The 21,372-nt window shown below is 34.9% G+C and overlaps 2 protein-coding genes across 3 annotated transcripts; both read left to right on the top strand.

Annotated features, from left to right (window-relative positions):
- Nucleotides 1-11,236: 11,236 nt before the first annotated feature.
- Nucleotides 11,237-11,422, top strand: LOC104597483 (bric-a-brac protein). Its single transcript, XM_010259053.3, has one exon. It carries the CDS (start codon nt 11,237-11,239, stop codon nt 11,420-11,422), a length of 186 nt encoding a protein of 61 aa, XP_010257355.1.
- A 138-nt stretch (nt 11,423-11,560) lies between these two features.
- LOC104597484 (bifunctional nitrilase/nitrile hydratase NIT4B-like) lies at nt 11,561-19,959 on the top strand. 2 transcript variants are annotated; one of them, XM_010259055.3, is made up of 5 exons: nt 11,561-11,699; nt 11,944-12,129; nt 12,516-12,809; nt 15,752-16,021; nt 19,408-19,959. In XM_010259055.3, the coding sequence occupies exons 1-5, from the start codon at nt 11,561-11,563 to the stop codon at nt 19,557-19,559; spliced, it is 1,041 nt and encodes a 346-aa protein (XP_010257357.1). In that variant the 3' UTR covers nt 19,560-19,959. The 2 variants fall into 2 exon arrangements, with proteins under 2 accessions (XP_010257357.1, XP_088747461.1); XM_088891335.1 differs by lacking the exon at nt 19,408-19,959 and adding an exon at nt 16,981-17,236.
- Nucleotides 19,960-21,372: the final 1,413 nt, after the last annotated feature.

Raw genomic sequence — 21,372 nt, 5'->3', positions numbered from 1 at the left:
TAAATACAAATATGTACAGTACAAATATATATAAAATATTACAAAATGTATGGTTTTGCACTCTACATATTTGTATTTGTACTCCTTCCAAACTGAGCCCAACTCATTTGCACTTCCATACCGAGAATGCACTTTAAACAAATGAAGCCCAAGATTCAAAGTATTGGCATTGCAAAGAGCATTGGAAAGACAATGTATTTGATAATTTAAATATGCTTTGAAAACGTATGGATACAGTAAATAATTTAAGATATACATCTAGAAAACTCGCGTCCAAATGTGCTACAAACTTTTTTGGAACCAAATGGAGTTGGCTGCACGAATTCTGTTTTACCATACTGCTCTGTTCAGTGCCATAACTTGTCATGTGAATACTATATAAAAAAATAAATAAATTGTTTTTTGATCAATAAAATAAATTGTTAATACAGCAAAGGAGAGTTCGGATCTTTTCCCAACAACCAGTCCCAAATATTCATTGCATTGCATCCATACATTGGAAACATATTGGTGGGATATTCTTCCCATTGCACAGGTTGCAATGGCTGTTGGGACCAGATCTAGACTCCAAAAAAGAGTACACATAATTTGGGAGTCCGGATCTGGTCCCAGCCATTGCAGCTGTGCATCCGAATCACCATTTGGTATGTACATACCACGTCATCCATGGCATCATGGCGAACCTGCTCATTAGTTGGTGCTGTTATTCAAAGTTTATACAGAGTTTGGCACAACTGCACAAGAGGCTACTGAAGCCAGAAGCAAACGACCTACTTGAAGGAATTTCTTGGGCCAAAGATCTAGGTATGACTATATAGACCTATCTCACGTTGATAGTGATCTTTCCTGGTGTATTTGCGGCATCATATCTGTTTCCAGAGCCCTTCTTTCGTAGTTCAAGTTTCTTTTGTTTAGAGGTTATTAGGAAATCATCCTATTTAGGGGTGCTCATGGTTCTGCTAATTAAAGCGGTATTATCGGTTTTTGAAAAATTGGTAACTTAAATCAACCGAAGTTGATCAATTAACCAGCAGTTCGGTTCATAAGTTTTTTTATATTTACAATATATATTATAAAAAGTACATAAATATATAATAAAAAACTAATATATATATATATATAATATTATATTTTAAATAATAAATGATAAATTATATATTGTAAATATATATAATGTATATTTATTAATATAATATATATAAAACATATATATATATATAATACTTAAATATACATGAAATATATATAAATATATGTATAACAGTTGATTCGATTAACCAGATTTTTTATTTGGTTTTGATCAGTTTTTGGGTTTTTCTTGTTCACCCCTAATCCTATTCACATAGTTGATAAGCTTTCCTTAGTATTGACTCATGATGTAACCTTGATTCAATACCAGAATTTTTGGTGAGTTTTATGTGTGAAGATATGTAATGAGACGTTTTGTTGAATGGAATTTACTTTCTTTGGCTTTCAAATGAAACAATTATTAATTTGAGTTTTATGTATCAATTAATCGAATCCTCCTACCAAAGTTCAAAATATTAGTATGCATATTGTATCTATGAGCTTAGATATAAATATGTATATTCATGTATATGGTAGAAAGATAAAATGCTTGGATACATTAAGAAAATTCTTATAAATTTCACAAATTCATTAGATAAATATGTATATTAAATATTAGAATGTATTTCCTACATAAGTTAACTATACACATAAAATATATAATATAATAATATTGTACTATTAATTTAAAAAATAACAATTATAAATATTAAAGTACAAAGAAATTACTTGGAAAATACATTTTAATTGATTTTTGAACCACATCCATGTTAATTCCTTGGAAGTTGAAATGACCAAAGTAATAAATAGGTGAAGGACTCTAAATTCCCCTAAGGTGGACTGAACTCTAATTAGGTGTTGGGCACTGGAGCATTTCATAAGCATTTCATTTTTGCTGATGTATCATTCACGCTAACATAGCAAATAGACAAAATCGGTAAGAAAATTGCACTTTGGTGGTCTATCCGAATTTTCTGCACTAGAATGGTGTGTGCTAGGGTGTCACAAGTGACCACATTAGCCCCGTGACAAGGGGGCACTTCCATTCATAGTCGAACACATCATACAATTCACATGGGCAATTGGTTTACATGTGTAGAAAAACTAAGGTGGCATTCGGTAGTGTGTTCATCTCATGGATGGACCATTTCGGTCCACGCCACGGGATGAATTCACTGTTCTATTGGTCGTTGACAGGACTAGTCTACAATATATCGTGGACTGTCTACGTCTACAACCCAAAATCTCAACCACACTTATATCTCGTGGATGTGGTCGGTCCGCAACATTTCCACATTGTATTTTGATACATTACATCTCTTCTACATACTTTTCTTTCTTTTTAGTTTTTAAATTTTAAAAGGGAAATTGTCTAAAACTCACCAAAAGTTTTCAACATTTCTCTTAAACTCACCACAACTTTTCAAAATGTCTAAAACTCACTATGTCACTAACTTGACGTTAAACAAACAAACAGTGTTAATATGTTATCATTTTAGCCTTCATAGAAAAATATAAAATATATACATATATATTTTTTAATATTTAGACATGAAAAAAGGAAAAAAGTTCAAAAAATATTTTCAAATATAAAACATAAAAACACAAAACTACAAAAAATATAAAAAATTATAGAAATTGAAAACAAAATAAAAAATTATTTTCAAATTATAGAAACTATAGAAATTGAAAAACAAGATTAGAAAATAAAAATTGTAGAAAAAACACCGAAAATTATAAAATAACACAAAAATTGCAAATAAATAACAAAAAATACAGGAAAATTTATAGATCATAGAAAATAGAAAATGAAAAAAAAAACATAAATTATAAAAAACATTGAAAATTATAACAAAACACTAAAAATGCAAAAAGAGAAGAAATTGAAAACTGAAAAGACCTTTTTCCTCTAACTCGCCATTCAAGGGTAATTTGGTCATGAAAATTGTTATTTATGCTGATGTGGACACCTCTATTAAGAGGAATTAACAGTGCACTAACGGAATGTGAGTTTTGGAAAATAAAAATTTACTGACATGGTGAGTTTTAGACTTTTTGAAAAAAGTTGTGGTGAGTTTAAAGAAATGTTGAAAACTCATGGTGAGTTTTAGACAATTTCTCATTTTAAAATAATAATTTTTTAATATTTTTAATGTTAATTCTAGCACAAGCCCGATGGTGCTCATTTTTTAATTTATTTTAAATTTTTTATCAACAAAATAATATTTTTAAATATTTAAAATATTGTTTATTTTTTAATTATTTTACTATCATTTTTATTAAAGTTAATATTTATTGATTAATATTACTTTACTAATGCCTTTTTTCAATACATTTATCATATAAAATGGAAAAATTAGACATTTTATGATCGATTGTGTAGATCATTCATAAAATGTATATGAGATACATGGAATTAAAAACTGTCTACACCACACCTACAAAACGCCACTGTGGGTGTGGATTGCTCCAATCCACATAGTCTGCCCACAGTTCAGAACAACTGTGAACTATGGTGTGGTGTGGATTGGTGCCTGCCACAGGGTGTGGTGTGGACTAGTCCACACCCACCAATTCTCATCCACACTATAAAATGTGAAATAAAAAGGAAACCTATATCGAGTCTTCAAGAGTTTGGACTCGAAGGAAAAGAGAAACTCAATCAAACTGTAGAGTTGGATGGATGCCATCAATGATTGTAGAGTTCTCTTTCTTCTTCAAGCTTTAGCTAGGGGCAAAAGCCATTAATGATTACAACTTCATAACAGAAGTTTTACAAAGAAAGATTGTTTTTTTTCTCTAATCTTCAATCAAGAGCAGAAGGCATATGCAAATAGGCTTGTGTTTTTGTCTTCAACCTTTGTTTAAAACTAATTTTTTTAGCTTTAGTCAAGGACAATTTACAGGTATTCTTCAGTTTGGGGTCCGACCAAAGCAATAAATCACTTCCATTAACAAATGATGATGAGCTCATTGTTAGGGCTAAAGGAGTATCCAGTGAAATGCTTGAGTTTGAGAGCTGTTATTTCTCTGTTTTTTTTTTTTTGTTGATAGATATGGCGTTTAATAATGGTTTGAGACTTAACATTAGGTTATTTTTCTAATCTTAAGTTTTCTCTATTTATTTTTCACAGAGATGGGTTTTTGACTTTTTTCCATCGACTAGATAATCCAAATTATCTTTATTTACTTTTTTAAGCTTTATTTTTATTTTAAAATATAGAATATAAAACATTAATAGAGGGCATTATCAGGCCCTCATACCCAACTTAAGTGTTGATGAGGGGTAATTTGGCTTGACTTGTTAGCATGCAGACACGTGGAACGATCTAATGACTAGACGACGACTTAGCATTTCCTACCACCTCAGCAGGCCAAGTCAGTTCGGGTACTTCGGGCACCTCGGCCAAGACTGAGGTCCGAGCAACTTGTGATGGCCCAACCTGCTGAGGTGACATGTAGCCCACTTCTAGAAGCTTTCCAGTTGTCTTCGACCTATCCGGGATCACATTGCACGTCAACGAGCTTCATCCTCATCTCGCCCGGATTGGACGGGCTCAGTAAGGCTTATCAGCTCACATGAAGTTCATCTCCGGGTGCGAAACAGACTCTTGGTAATGCAGGTTGGAGATCTCAGAGTTGTTTTGTGAGACCTACAACAACACCTATATAAGGGCCTCAACCCCATCGTTACAAGGTGTGTGCGGTATTAGTTCACTAGCTCTCTTGCTTACAAAGTTTTTCAGCTCGCAAACTCTATCCGCTAACTTAGGGGGTGTTCTGTAGTGTGGATGAGAAATTGGTGTGTGTGGACTAGTCCACACCACATCCTGTGGCAGGGACCTATCCACACCACACCACAGTCCACAACTATTCTGAACTGTGGACAAACTGTGTGGACAGGACCAGTCCACATCAATAGTGGCATTTTGTGGTGTGGTGTGGACCAATTAATCATAAATATGTATTTTTTGCATTTTGTATGATGAATATTTAAAAAAATGCATCAATGAATTAATATTAACCAAAAAATATCAATTTTTTTATAAGACAATAGTAAAATAATTAAAAAATATATATTAAATATTTTAAAAAAAATATTGAGACTACCACACACAAGGATCCAACATTAGACCATTTCATCAAATAGCTCAAATTTATTGAACCTACAAGCTTAAGCTAATAGGTGAATTCTCTGCATAAATTTTTGTTCTTTAACAATTGGACTAGTTCACACTTAAAAAGCTTGAATAACCACACAAACACACAAACACAAGTGGTGAAGGTTCTTATCCAACTCCACCAAACAAATAACAACAGTATTATTAGAGAGGAGTTAAAACAAGGTTTCTGGTTTTTGTCCGCTAACATCTATATATGTACATAATTCAGTTAATTGTAATATTATAATATTAAAATACAAGGGTAAGACTAGGCTCAAGACCATGTAAAAGATTTGAGTATTAATGCCTAGAGCTGCTACCAAGTTTACTTGTTGCTTCTAGAAAGCAAAGCAGTAAGGGAATGAATAAGAGTCAAAGTGAGGCCAGTTTAGTACTCTAAACATACAATACTAAACACCAAAGAGAACCCAAAGCAAACAGATAACAGCAAGCATCTATATATGTACATAAGAGTGAGTTAACCCATTGGACAATAACCTTCAATGAAAATTTTCTTCTTGTGTTGCAGTAAAAAAAAAATCAAAATGGTGTAAGCGTAAAGCCTCTAACATCTATATATGTACATAAGAGTGAGTACAGTCTTCTTTAAATGGTGTATGCTACCAAGTTTACTTGCTACTAACGGCAAGCAAAGGGAAGGAATAAGAGTGAGTACAGTCAATATTACTCTATAAATAGTCAATAGTGCTTTGAGCACAGTCCTCTGTAAATAGTACTCTAAATACAAAAGAGAAACCATTAGTTCAACCGCTTCGTCTTCCCCCCAATAGTTCAACCACTGTTCAAAAAAAGTACAGTGTTCTTTTTCTATAAATAGTAATCTAAACACCAAACCCATTGTTCTTTTTTTTTTCTATAAATAGTACTCTAAACACCAAACCCACTCTTCTTATTCTTCTTATCAGTATTTTGTTTTTGATCTGTTATTGTTTATCAATAGAAACAGAGAGACAGAGAAACAGTGAGCAGAGAGATACTTACCAATGGAGAGTTGCAGCGGCGGAGAAGCTTCAGCGGGCAGGGTGGGCGGGCGGCAAGCTCAACGGTAATGTGAAACAAACGAGGGTTTCAAAAATATTTGTGAAGCATAGGATCAAAAGTCTATCGTGGAAGGGACCAAACCATGATATTTTACTGTTTATGGTATTTTGGGGTGTGGACGGGATGGTGTGGACCGGTCCCATCCACACCCAACCGAATGGGACCAAAACTCGTGGATATAAACAGTTCCGAACACCACTTTAAGCATCGAAGTGCCCACACCGGATAAGCCACCATGGGTTCTCTGACCACATTCTCTTGCAGTTTGACCGACCACCTAAGTAAACCGGCGTCTAAACTACCATCTAGCTAGGAGTGACCAGATCGTGCACCATCAAGTGTCATCAAATAAATAGAAATGCACATCCACATACATCAATCCGAGTATAGGGAATCCAAACTCGTTGTCCAAAGAAATGTTTTTACAATGATTAGCTTCAGGATAGGGGAAAGGGGGGGTTTCTTGAATTGTTAAATTGTAGTTTCTCGAATCGGCTTGGTGATCTTGAATCAGTAAGGTGATGTGACACATTGAAATTTGAAAAGCTTTCTTTTTTGAGATATCATATAGTTGTCATTATAAACAATTAAATATATTATAAAAACAAGTCAAATCTATATCTATACTACTATAAAAAGTTCAAAAAGGGTCTAAGATTTCTGAATTTTTTTGGACTAAAATACCCCTATTTTGAAATAGGGTCCCTATCTATTATGAGCGTAAAAAATGTAATTTGAATACTATTATTCATTGCATTCAATTCCCTCTCATTAAATTCCATTTAAGGTATTAACTCTCATTCACCCTCATTTAACCATACATTTAAGGCATTTTTGTTTCTTTTAATTACTAAATTCCACTAATTAAATCCATTCATAAATAATTCTAATAACATAAAAACTTTTACTTCTAAAATTGACTTGGAAAAGTAGTATTTTTATGTGGTGGTAAGAAATTAAACAACTTTGGGTCAAAATTTAAAACCAATTGGAAATACTTTTGTTAATGATGAAAATGGAATATAAAGTTTAAAACCAATTGGAAATAAAATTGTTTCCTATTCTCTCTCATTAAGTCTCATATCTAAGGTATATTCTCTCATTAAATTCTATATTTAAGACATATTTTTCTCATCATTAAATTCTATTAATTAAATCCACAACATTGATTTTAACAATATAAAAATAAATATTTTGAAATAAAACCATTTTCTTCCCTCCCAATGGTGGGTAAGCAATTCAACCATTTGGGTCAAATAGGTGAACCGATAATTCCATAATCAAATAATAAAAATCAAAATAAATAATATATAAAAATATAAAAAAAGAATTGAGCATATCTCTAATATTGTATATTGATTATACTAAATAAAATTAAGTATGAAATATACAAATATTTTTATTAACGATGAAAATGGAATTACAAATCTAAAATAAACCTTGAAATTAAATTAAATGGTGTCATAGTCAAATAATACAATTTTTAAAATATAAACAAAAAATCACAAAAAAAGAACAATTTGGGCACATATATGATGCTATATATTTATAAATAAAATAAAATATTGGGTCCATCTATAATACTATACATTCACTATATTGAACAAAAATAAGTATTATACATAACCTTATCAATGATAGAAATGCAATAATAAATGGTTTGGGTGGTGGTTTAGTGGTTTGGGTCAAATGGATTAAACAATGATGTTATAGTAAAATAATAAATTAAAAAAAAAATAAAAAAGTACAAAGAATAAAAAATATAAAAATTATAAAAAAAATTGGACACACATATAATAATATATATTAATTATATCAAATAAAAAGTAAGTATGATAAACAAACATGATTTATATAATGTAGATGATATATATAATTTAAATTTGATATGAAAACAAGTCTATTTTCCTATTTAGATGGTGGGTGAATGGTCAAACTTTTCAAATAAACTTATGGTGATGTCATTATTGAATACTAGGTATTTAAAAAAAGATAGAACACAAAAAATAAAAAGTATATAATTTTGTCAAAAACATTTGGAGACATTTCTAATGTTATATATTCATCATATTAAATAAAAATTGTTAAAATAAAAATTACTTTTATTTATGATGAAAATGGAATACAAAATTAAATAATAACAATAATAGTAATAACGGCCATGATAATAATTGTCATTGTAATTTAAAATTTCAACATGCTATTAATGCACGTCCACATTTACTAGTCACTTTAAATGCTTAATCAGCTTGCATCTCAATTCTTTTGTGTTTTTAGACAAAGAAGTGAAAGGAAACACTTGTGAATTTCCCAAGAAAGAATCCACACCTTATTAGAAATAAAAGGTTTTTTCTTTTGATATCGTGAAAGCTAAAGTAATATTTAGGCATTTAAAAAAAGTAACTATTTATGAAACATCATGTGAGATTTACATACTATTTATTTGCAATTAGCAATCTCTTTATTAGCTATTATTTGGTGCCTGTTCAGAGGGTCGGAGGCAGTGGCCTCAAACTTTCATAGATGGTAGGGCTGTTCATGGGTCAGGTTGGGTCGGTTTATTGGCGTTTTCCAACCAACCCGACTTGGTCGATTTACCTAGAAATGAAACCAAAATTGACCCAATACTAAGTAAAACCGACCTGGTTGGTTTTGTGAATGATTCTCTCGGTGTGAACGGTAAAGGATTCAAGTCTAAGAAAGCAAAGGCTGGATGCCTAGAAATTAAAAATGATTTGATGGATTAAAACTGATATTTTATATATAATATGTATATTTCTGAAATAAAGCTGAAATATATATATATATATATATATATATAATATCTGAAATATATTATATATATAATATATATATCTAAGTCTGTTCGGTTTTGGTTTTCACACATGAAAACCGAAATCGAACCGAACTGAACCATCGGTTTATGTTTTCTTGTAACCCGAAACCGATCGGTGCTGAAGAAAAACCGGCCAACTCAGGTTGGATCGGACCAGGTTGGTCGGTTTGGGTCTTGTTATGAACAACCCTAATAGATGGGCCATATATGGACATTAATTTCAAGGGTTGTGCCCTTGAAACCAGATTCAATCAGTGCAAAGCCAGTTCGAACACCTATTATAGCCTTGCATTGGGATTATCTCCCCATGAAATAAAGCATAGGAGTGTGGAAATGTTCCCAATGCAAGGTTGTAAAGGCTATTCTAACGGTTTGAACGAGACTTGCACTGAATGAAGCCAATCTCTATGCCCATGAGTTCGGATATGCTCCTCACAGAGCATGCCTCACACCGACCTCACAACATGTTTCAGCAATGCATTATTGGGAACAATTATGGAGATGTTCCAGATGCACGATTGAAATGTGCTGTGTGAGGTTGGTGTGAGGCATGTTCTTTGAGGAGAAAATCCGAACTCTGCCCTTTAAGTCTTTTTGAATGATGGCTTGTTTGGGAGGGTTTTTGCATTGATTGAGTTATGTCGACTGAATTATTTTTTAAAAGCTCTTTAAATTAAGTTTGAAAATGCTTGAAAGCAAGCGCTTATTTAAATAAATACTTATTTTAGGTTGGGATTATAAGTGCTTGGGAAATAAATCCCAATAAGTGAATATTCTTGGATTTAAGTGCTTTTTTTTGCCTCTCATAACCACCACATCATCTTGAAAATACCATGATTTTCAAAATCGGACCGGACCGCATGGTCAGACCAAAAAAATTGGGAACCAGTCAGGTAACCAGTTCCGTTTTACCATAGAACTGTTATTTTTCTAAAATTGTTGATTCGGTCAGCAAACCATTGACCCGGGTGATCAAACCGCTCAAACTATCCTATGGTTTAGCCGTTTTTAAATTTTTTATTTATTGTCAAAACAAGTTGTCCATTTGGTTCGAAACGATTGGACCATTCGACCCAGGAACCAGACCCCTGACCCATTCGTTGTCCGGTTCGATTTTAAAAACCTTGGAAAATACCTACACTACTCTTGTCTGAAACAAGTGTTTATTCATCAAACACTCATAATCCCTTATTCAATAAACATTTATTTTTCAAATTATCACTCCCAAATTCCCCTAAATTCACTGATCATTGATCAATTGTTGAATCTTCAGTTCATCCATCCCAAACAAGCCCTAGTCGTATTGTGCCCTTTTCTTTAATTGATGAGTATTCTTACTCATTATTAGGAAAAATTCCCGATCATTATCCTGTACTTTGGCTCGAGTGACAATTTGGTCCCTGAACTTTAAAATGCGATAATCCAGTACCCGAACTTTCAAAATGTGACAATTCAGTACCTACCGTTAACCAGCCATTAAGTGACATTTGAAAAGTCAAAAATACCCTTCAAATGCCATCTAATTCTCTATATCAACCATCCAAACATTAACAAAAAATTGAACAATCTCAAATCCTAGCCTCTTATATTTAAAAAAGTTGGTGATTATTTAGAAAAATCTAGAATTTGGGACTGTTCATTTTATTATCAATGTTTAGATGTTTGATAAAAAGAATTAGATGGCATTCTTAAGATATTATTGACTTTTTAAGTATCACTTAATCGTTAATTAAGAAACTGATGCTGGATGTAACATTTTGAAAATTCGAATACTCAATTGTAATATTTTAAAAATTCGGATATGAAATTGTCGCATTTTAAAGTAGGAAACCAAATTGTCCACTCGATCCCAAGTACAGGTAACGATAAGGAATTCCCTTATTCTTATCCAAAGTCACCGACAGCTTTCCTCCGGTCCAGACTCCAGAGTCACTGGCACTGTGGGTGGCGCCACTTCCAGACACGAAGATTCCAGTTCTTCTCCTTCGAGCTCGGACTCCTTTTTTTGGTTTTTGTTTCTTTTTTAATGTGAAAATTAAATAAGATTGGGAAAAGAACGAAGAAATAGTCGGTGATTGCTTGCTTATATGTTAAACCGCGTCATCAAATGGTGGGGTGCTTCCCGTCAACGCCGAAGCAGTTGGCAATGACCATCGGCTGCTTCGCGGTCGGTGCTTCCCTCTTCGCTATCGGCGTACATCTCTCCTACCGAAACATCGCTCCTCAACAAGCTCGAATCAAGGCTCGTAACGACTTCGTCAAAGAGCGTCTCAAGAAGAAATTCGGGAAGTAGTAGTGGTAGACTGGTAATGGTACTAGCTCAGTCCAACTGTTTGTCTTTTTGCTTCTTTCACTCAGCTCTTCAGTTAGCCCCACATACGCTATCCTTCATTTATCCACCACCGAAGCAATTCAAGGGATAATAGGAATAATGGCTTTAATTCCATCTCCGATCAATGGTGGATCCGTCATTGCTGAAGTCGATATGGGTTCGGACTCCTCTGCTCCATCGGTTCGAGCCACCGTCGTTCAGGCATCGACCATCTTCTATGACACTCCCGCCACTTTAGGTACAAAACAATTCCTTTTTGTTGTTTTTCCTTTTTTTTACTTATTTCACATATTAAAGTTTTTTTCTTTTTCTTTTTTTTTTTGTGGAGGTTTTCTAGATTATGAGCTTTGCACTTTGTTACTTCAATTACGTTATTTTATTTACAATTGACAATAGATTTCTATAAGAAAATCATAAATGGGTAAACCCAAAGAACAATAATGAAGAAACGTATACACTTTTGATTCTTCTTGTGCGAGCAGACAAGGCAGAAAAGCTAATCGCAGAGGCTGCGGGTATGGGGTCGCAATTAATTGTATTTCCAGAAGCGTTTATTGGTGGCTATCCGCGCGGTTCCACTTTTGGTTTTGGTGTTACTATCAACGGTGGAACATCCAAGGGTAGAGATGAATTCCGAAAGTATCATGCAGCTGCAATTGGTGTACCTGGTAAAGTTTCTTTCTCTTTTGAGGATTGCAAATAGTTCTGGAAGTATCACACGACAGCAACTTATGTGCTTGGTGAAATTTCTGCTCCTTCCATGGATGGTTTAATAACAGTTTCGATCATTTTGACAATATAGAGATTATGTTTTGGATAAATATTAGATGAAACATTTTGTGACATTCATGTCAATGTGAACTATTAGGCTGTGTTTGGTTTGAAGGAAAAAGTAGGGAAAGGAAGGGAGAGGTAGGGAAACCTATACAAGATTTGTATAGGTTTGTATAGGTTTCCCTACTTTTCCCTTCCTCTCCATACCTTTTCCTTCAAACCAAACATAGTCTTAATGAATTTAGCATTCACATGTTTTAAATTTGCACTTCTTGTACAGGTCCTGAAGTTGAGCGGTTAGCAGCAATGGCCAGAAAGTATAAGGTTTTCCTAGTGATGGGGGTGATAGAGAGAGATGGATATACACTCTACTGCACAGTCCTTTTTTTTGATTCACAGGGCCATTACATGGGTAAACACCGAAAACTCATGCCGACAGCTTTGGAGCGTATAATATGGGGGTTTGGAGATGGATCAACAATTCCTGTGTATGAGACTCCAATTGGAAAAATAGGTGCCCTCATTTGCTGGGAAAATAGAATGCCCCTATTAAGGACAGCATTGTATGGTAAAGGTAAACATTTCAACTTTTTCCCCTTTTTTGTAAGACGTAATTTTTATATTAACTGGTTTTAGTTGCCAGATTCACTTATCTGCTTTTCCTCAACTTGCTGGGTAAGTTCTTATTATATAGTTAGTACCTTGAGAGTTGAATCTGAGTTGCACATTCAGAGGATCAAGATTCATCATTGAATAGGTTCCAACTTCTTGTTGTTGGTAAGGGTTTTGAGCCCAATGATTAGAAGGTTGGTATGGCATCATGAGGTTGACATGGTCAGTGTTATATCAGCCCTAAAAGTAAGCCCGTAACAAATGATGGCATGGTTAGACCTGTCACTAAGTTCATTAATGCAGGATGGGGTACATCTGAAGGTATGCCATGTGGGCCCTGATCCTAGTTGCCAGAATGGACTGTTACCTGCATGAAAGTGGACTTCACCCTTAATTTGAGGGGGGGGGGGGGGGGGGGGAGGTCTCCATCCTCAAGCACTTTAGTTCAGGTGCAAGTCCTTAGTGGCCTGGCTTTTCGGTACAGGACATCCCTTGTGGTGCAGATTGAGATTCTCCTGATCATGCGGCTGCCTTCCCATGGTCCCCATGGGGAAGGGAATTGATTGTTCTTGTCTACTTAGGTCTAATCATTTGAAATTCGAGATAACTGGAGTGAGAAGCTCAAGGGGTAGTAGTAGTGAAAGGTAGCAAAAGAGGAAGTTGTAGCACTCGTGGTAGGGGAAGAGGAGGAAGAGGTAAATCTGCCAGTGCTTGACGTTAATTTCCTACATATTGGTTCTTGCAGCTGGTTTGGATTTTGTGTTTTAGTATGTTTTTAAGTGATTTTGTTTTGTTTGAGGGGGCTAAGGTGTAGGGTTTTGCATTGGGCTTGTAGTTTTGGTTCTGTTTTTTGGGTTTGTTTTGCGATCCTGAGCCTGTTGGGCTTTGTAGGGCTTTCTTTGGGTTCTTGTTGTTTGTGGGTCAAAGCCTCTTTGGTGCTTTGTTGGTTTTAGGTCCAATTTCCTGGCCTTGGCGCTCATGTTGTGCTAGGATTTGTATATAATTTTTCTTCTTTTCTTTATTTAGTCTTACCTTACCTTTTTCAAAAAAAAAAAAAACAGAAGCTAAAGGGCTGAAGGGTTGTATTAATCATGTACTCTCAGTCAAGGGTCCCACTTAGTTAACTGAGAGAAAGGAGTAGAAGGCCTTTTTTCAGGTGATCCTTGCCATGAAAGGTAGATGTTGTTAATTAAGGGTTTTAGTATAGAGGTGGATGTGATCAGTGAGGCAAAGGGAACCATGAGATCATAATCTGCCTAGGCAGGATGCCCTAATAAATGGCATGAACCCTTAACATTAACCAAGGGGTTTAGTATGAGAGATGAATGGGCTCGGTGAGACAAAGGGAACTGATACTGCTGATGGATGGCGGGAGTTGCAGAGATATGATCTGAAATCACCTATGAAACCATTGGGAACTGATACTACCCCCTTCTCTTCACACTGTCATTCCTACTACAAGTAGAACCGATTGTAATGTGGGCTAAAACTAAAAGCTACTTCTTTACCTGGTTTTGGCTAGCTTAGTTGTATGACTCAGTAAGGAAAGTGGCTTGAAGACCATTATGGTGTATGTGTCTCCTTTGATATACTCTGTTAAAGAATTTATCACAGACATGCGTGCGCACAATCAGGGGTTTATATAAATGAGGACTTGGGCAATGGGATAGGAGTTTGGACTTTGGAATCTTCTTCATTCTCCCTTTCTGCTGCAAACTTTTATAGTTTCACCTGTTCCTCAAGAAAACCAAACTCTAGGTCTCTTTCCTATTTTTCCACTAGTACTTGCTGGCCTGCAAGCAAGGCAGTGTCATGGGTCTCTCTTTCCAGGCCTCCATGACATGGTGCTTGAGGGTCTTGAATGGAAGATCACATTGACATCAATTCTAACAAAATTAACAACAATACCACATTAAAAAAATTTGTTACCAAAAGTCAGCATTGTAAAAATTAGAATAATCTAATTTATGAATTATCTCTTTAATCTTTCAAAGAGTTTTTGCACGTCTTTCCATTATCAAGTGTCATGGGCTGGAAAGCATGCAGCACATATATAAGACACTTTTTGGCCCAGCTAATCTCCAATGATGGAGCTCATTCAACAGTTGGTCCTGGTCCTCCAAGTAAAGGAAAAGTAGAAAATAGTTGTGCCTTAAAGTTTGGCCCCAGATCAAAGATTTTGCCTTTTATACCATTGGGGTGAAAAAGATTTTTAATCGAGGAGTTTAGGTGTATGACAAACATGTTTTATTCAGGATGTGCCCCATTTTGACAGACATGCTTGACATTACAAATCCTAATGCACAAAAGTAAGGAGCTTAGGATAATCTTTCAATAGCTTACTTTTGTGAGATCTCCTAGTCTAAAATTTGAACATGCATTGATTCGAATTATCTGCTATGCTTACATTTTTTAGCATTAAGAAATATGAATCTAAATATCCAAAAATGAAAAACGAAAATTAAAATGTTTGATCAATTCTAATTTTGGCTAATGTGGTATCTGAATTGGATCCATTGACAGCTTCTCTGTGTGTGCAGTGTAATGAAAACTAGTTCTAGTTGGAACAGGACATCTGGATGCCATTACCTAAATAACTATGCCAGTTTTGATATCCATCCATGGATGATTAACTAGAATTTGTAAGCTTAAGCTAAATTGTTAGATAATATCCATTAGGTGCATTGGGAGTTTAAAGGACTTGAATTCCTATGTGTTGGAATTTATGGACTTGATCATGTGCATGACTCTGATATAGGTGTTTCTGCATACCGCAACTACAGTTGTTTTCTTTATTCCCATTATATAATATAATCTTTTCTGTTCTTTTAAGTCTTATTTATTTATTTATTTTTGGCGAGTCTTTGTTGCCATCAATCTTACAGAGCCCCTAATTTTTTCTAGGCATTGAGATATATTGTGCGCCTACAGCTGATGCCAGAGATGTGTGGCAGGCATCCATGACCCACATTGCTCTTGAGGGAGGGTGCTTTGTTCTATCTGCAAACCAGTTCTGCTTAAGAAAGGATTACCCATCTCCACCAGAATACATATTTGAAGATCCTTCTCCAGATTCTGTTGTGTGTGCTGGAGGTAGTGTCATCATTTCACCACTAGGGACGGTTCTGGCAGGACCAAATTATGATGGAGAGGCTCTCATCACAGCTGATCTAGGTATATTTATGGTTTTCCTTCTGTAATATGTGGAAATAATTTCAATTTATGTGACAGAAATAATCTTTGTTTGTCAAAAAAACTAGAATCCCCTGTTTATTTGGGAAAAAAACTTCACAGTAACCTATGTGGTATAGGTACTGTTTGGACTAGTTCTGCCGTATTAGAATCTTGCCCTTATTTGAGAAGGCAACAAATATATATTTTATCAAAAAGAAGGCTATACATGAGAGGATACATAAGGTATGCACAATCAGCCCACCCTTATAAAGAGTTTCTGGGGAAGAGATTTGTTACCATATAAAAAGACCCTCCTTTAACTCATCTGCTATGGTGCTCAGGTCCTTTGGAATCCAATGGGTCCAACCATTATTACTCTCATCTCATTTAAAAAGTGTGCAAGTCTCTATGTGCTGCTGCCACACTCTTTATCTCCATCTAATATCTTATCTTAGTAACCCTCAATGGCTAATGAATTTAGCCATAGTTGCTTTGCCATGTGGTTCCCCACAAGAAAGGATCTCACCTTGGATTCCTTGGGATCAGTGCAAGTGGCAGGTTTGCTGAAGGCCCATAAGATGCTAAAGTCCAGCATTAAGTAAACACTCCCAATCCCAGCTGGTCCGGGATTCTTCTATATATAATACCATATTCATTGTTAAGCGATGGGCCTTTAAATCATTTCTTACTACTACAATCTACACCAGTAGATGGTTTTGTTTACGTGCCTAATCCATTTGTCTACTTTCTCTCATTTTATCACTCATTGGAGCTACTCCTAAGAGGAGGTTCCTTTGAATAAGTTCATTTCAGATCCTATCTTTTCTACTTTTTCTCACTCAGCCATCTTAACATTTTCTGCCAATTGTTTTTTGGGCATGTTATTTCTTGACTGTCTGACATTCTGTTCCATCCAACATTGCTGACCTTGTAACCGTTTTATAAAATTTTCCCTGTAGCCTAAATGCTATTCTTCTATCACACAAGGCTATGGAAACACACCTCCATTTTGCCCATCCTGCTCTAATTCTATGGGTAACATCCTCCTCAATCTATCCCTTATTGTGGATTATCAAACCAAGGTATTCTCCTACTACTACTACTTATTACTACTACTACTACTACTACTACTACTTTTGTTGCATGTATTTTATTGTAGTCCTACTTATTTTAAAGCCTCTTCTTTAGTTTCATCGATTAATACTTTTGTTGAGTTGCTTTCTTGAGTTGTCATCTTGACACCTCTCAGATTGTAATATTCTTTTTGTTTAATGAAATCTTTTCTTTTATTACTACTACTACTACTACTACTACTACTACTACTACTACTACTACTACTACTACTACTACTTACTTACTATTATTATTATTATTATTATTATTATTATTATTACTACTACTACTACTACTTTTGTTGCATGTATTTTATTGTAGTTCTACTTATTTTAAAGCATCTTCTTTAGTTTCATCGATTAATACTTTTGTTGAGTTGCTTTCTTGAGTTGTCATCTTGACACCTCTCAGATTGTAATATTCTTTTTGTTTAATGAAATCTTTTCTTTTACTCTTAAAAAATGTCATTAGCAAACAGCATGCACTGTGTGACTTCCTTCAAAATAAACTTGGCCAATTTATCCATGATTAGTGCAAATAAATAAGGGTCAAGTACTGAGCTTTTGTGAAGTCCCATTGTAACTGAAAGCTCTGATGTCTCTTCCATAGGTGTTCTAACATTGGTTTTGGTCCCATCAGACATGTTCTTAGTTAAGTTTACATATCTAGTTGGCACTCCTTTTCCAAAACCCAGCTGAGTTAGGGAGGTAGGTAACTTAGGATCTCAACTAGGGGTGCAAGTCAGGCTGGGTTAGGTTGGGTTGAGGTTAACCCTAACCTAATCTGAGCTGTCGAACCCCTAACCCGACCTGAAAACTTTGGGTTGGGCTAACTTCTCAACTTCCTTATGCCAAACGTTCTTATTTCCTAGACTCAAGGTTTGAGGTCAATACAGTTTTAACGCTGTTATATGTAAAAGAACATTTTTTTTTATCAATAACAAATTCATTAATTCAATAAATGAATAATTACAAAGAGGAAGACAAACTTTCTTATCTTCCAATTTCAATTTGAGCTCCCAAGAAAAGAAAAGAAAAAAGAGAAACAATAAAATTACATCTGAGCCCAAAACATTGATTCCCTCTCCACCCCTTGTTTAGCTAATCCATCAGCAAAAGAATTAGCTGATATTTTCACCCAATTAATCTTAACTTCCATCTCTCGCACCAGCCACTTAAATCTCCTCCTCACATTGCTGTAACTCCATAAGCCACTGTTGTCTTTATTCAGCCACCCTACCACCATCTCCGGGTCCCCTTCAATTATGAGTTTTCTGATATTCATCTCCCTAGCTTTCTGGACACCTTCCAACACTGCATAGATCTCAGCTCTAAGAGAGTCACTTCAACATGTTATCATGCTTTTGAAAAATTTTGCTTTTAAACTTAAAATTGTTGAGATACATACATATAGATAGATAAATAGATACACAAGTACTTACATGCATAAAATGCTTATTATTACTTAGAAAAAGGGCATTTACATACATAAATACATACAAATATGAAGCTAAGTTGGGTTGGGTTAGCCAAGGCCTTAATCCCAACCCAACCTGAAGTTAATTCGGGTTCATACTTTTCAACTCTTAACCCTAACCCAAACTTCAACATGAACCAACTTTTTTGCATTGGGTTTGAGCTAACCCGGCCCGAGTTGCAGTCCTAATCTCAATAGCCATAGGCTAACAAATATCAATTAGTCAAATAAAAATTAAATTACAGATGTTACCACTTTGTCGGGGTAATTTTTTTTCTTGACAGATAAAGGTTATTTTATTACAGATTTTACCACTGTCCATTTTGTTAGCATTGTCTTATAATTGAAACTCTACCTCTACTATAAGGAAATGTTTAGGTTAAGAGTAGGATAGTAGAAATGGGAAATCCATTACATTGTGCAAAATAGAGGGCAGAATTCATTGTTTTAATGACTCTTCTACATCCAGTTTTTTTAATTATCTCCCAGTGCCTCATCCTTATTTGCTGGATAATCCAAACCTTTGCATTTGGAATGTGATTAGGGAAATGGTCCATAAGGTCTCTGTTTAGTGCATATAATAACATGATGAAGATGATCTTGCATCGAGAAAATCTTATTTCAGCCCATGAAATTATGCATCTTGGCTGCTTTCTATTGGGTGGTGGGTGGCAGTGAAGAGGACATCTCCCTTCCACTTGCTCTGCATCTAGTGTTTTTCTTCAAATGTCGTGCTCTTCCGCTCTTGTTGGTTATGATGAATGCTGTTTCATGTTTGGTTTTTAAATGCTATGTAGATCTTGGAGAAATAACACGAGCAAAGTTTGATTTTGATGTGGTTGGACACTATGCGAGGCCTGATGTGCTTAGCTTGACGGTGAGGGACGACCCAACTAATCCAGTTATTTACACCTCTGTAGCAGAAACAGAAGGCTCCCAGAAATCGTAAGGTTTATATTGGTGAACGTCCTGTCATTCCTGGCTTTAGGACCTAGTCACATGGTTTTCTAACCATCTTGCTGAGTCTGAAATATGAAGAAAGGCTTTGGAAGGTGATTTGCAGAACATAATTAGCAGGAGCTTATGTGTTCTAATGCTTTTTTGAGTTCATGCCCGGCAATATATCCAGCCATTCTTCAACAACATTCTTTGACTTGTTACCCTTGGTTTGAGACCTTTCAATGTCCTAAGCTCTCTTTTACCATTATAATATATAATAAATTTAATATTATGTTCAACAACATAATAAGCCCAAGCATTTAATTTATGTATGAGAAAGCCAAATTTCTGAAACGGCAACAGGATCTTGTTTCTACTCAACTTCGAAGAAATTATAATCATTTGCTTAATGGGGTTGCTTTGTTGTTCTTATTTACATAAACTAGTTTCCACTTTCCACTTTTCCAGTGGAGATGAGTTGATTGTGTCAGAAGATGGCTTGAAGGAGAAGCTAGAAAGAGTAATGAAGGAGTATAAATACAAATATATGAGTGCAAAATCTTGCATTTTATATTATTTTTATGTATTTAAATTGTACATATTTGTATTTCTACTCTTTCCAAATTGAGCAATAGAACTCCACCTTGTGATTCAACCATGAACCAAAGATCAACTTACAGAATGCGAGCCAATCCCTTAATCTGTACGAGAAATCTTGCAACAATTGGAAGCACTTCAGCACCACTGGCAAATGTATAGTTTTGACAATAATTTCAGTGTCCTATTACCCCAAAGCAACCATCTTCCAAGCCATTAAAGGCTATAGCTACAGTTTGCAACTGGAAGCACCAGGTTAGGATGGTGTTTCATGCAAGTCCAAATTTACTGCCACTTTTTGTTTGAATTTGCAAATTAATATACAAATAGATGAACAAATGAGATTGGCAAAAATGGAAAAAAGGGGAAAAGCCAAGAGAATGAATCAAATTGGATACATCCTGCGTAGTTTTGGATCATCTACCTGAAATCCTAATGACAAAGAAAAAGAAAAAGAAGCAGAATTATCAAGATCATAGAATAAAACCACAAAGAACAAATCAAGTATTGCAGTAGATAATAATCTTACTGATCCTATAGGTTTCAGAAAATTGAGATGGACCTTATTTGGTCACTACTGCGGTTTGAAAGGGATTGATTTAGCCATGTGACAAGGGGGCCCAACAGCATACACCATTGAGACAGTTTCTGGGCTGGGCATGTTCTGGGCAGTTCACCTTTCATGCCCATGCTTTGGGTTTTAGTAAAAATAAATTAATATGTAATTATTAATTTACCCATTCTCATGGTAACGTGGCATTTCCAGAAATCCATTCAACAGCCTACAGCATAGGCTGTTGGAAGCATGGTCATGAATAGGTGAACTGCCCAGAAACTGTTTCAACAGCATATGCTATTGGGCCCTAAGATGTAATTACTAATTTATCCATTCTCATAGTAACATGGCATTTTAAAAATTCTCTCAACAGCATAGGCTGTTGGCCCCCAACAGCTAAAGTTTTTCCATAAACATATGGTGATCCGATTAGTACGCGATGTATTCCATTTCCATGATATTACGGTTATTGGATCCCTATTCCCATGAATACATCAAAATGAGAAGAATATGTCGATCCTTTTGGGCCTCAAGCTATCTTTCAGACAAGCAAAAAATCCTAGGTCATTTAGGCTTCTTTGTTATATGACCCCACTGGCAAATTCTCCCCCTAATCATATACTTACAATGTTTTTTTTTTTCCTTTTTTCCTTTTCAGAAATTAAATGCC

The sequence above is a fragment of the Nelumbo nucifera genome, chromosome 7 (assembly GCF_055504915.1).
Source record: "Nelumbo nucifera cultivar China Antique chromosome 7, China Antique-T2T, whole genome shotgun sequence".
Lineage (NCBI taxonomy): Eukaryota > Viridiplantae > Streptophyta > Magnoliopsida > Proteales > Nelumbonaceae > Nelumbo > Nelumbo nucifera.
The sequence above is the reverse complement of the archived record's forward strand: the minus strand, read 5'-3'. Positions and strand labels throughout refer to the sequence as shown.

Excerpts from the sequence above, each read along its gene's own strand:
- LOC104597483 (XM_010259053.3), top strand. The coding sequence starts at position 11,237 with ATGGTGGGGTGCTTCCCGTCAACGCCGAAGCAGTTGGCAATGACCATC.
- LOC104597484 (XM_010259055.3), top strand. The coding sequence starts at position 11,561 with ATGGCTTTAATTCCATCTCCGATCAATGGTGGATCCGTCATTGCTGAA. Across the intron at positions 12,130-12,515 it reads AGCTGCAATTGGTGTACCTG|GTCCTGAAGTTGAGCGGTTA; the intron begins GTAAAGTTTCTT and ends CTTCTTGTACAG. Across the intron at positions 16,022-19,407 it reads TCTCATCACAGCTGATCTAG|ATCTTGGAGAAATAACACGA; the intron begins GTATATTTATGG and ends AATGCTATGTAG.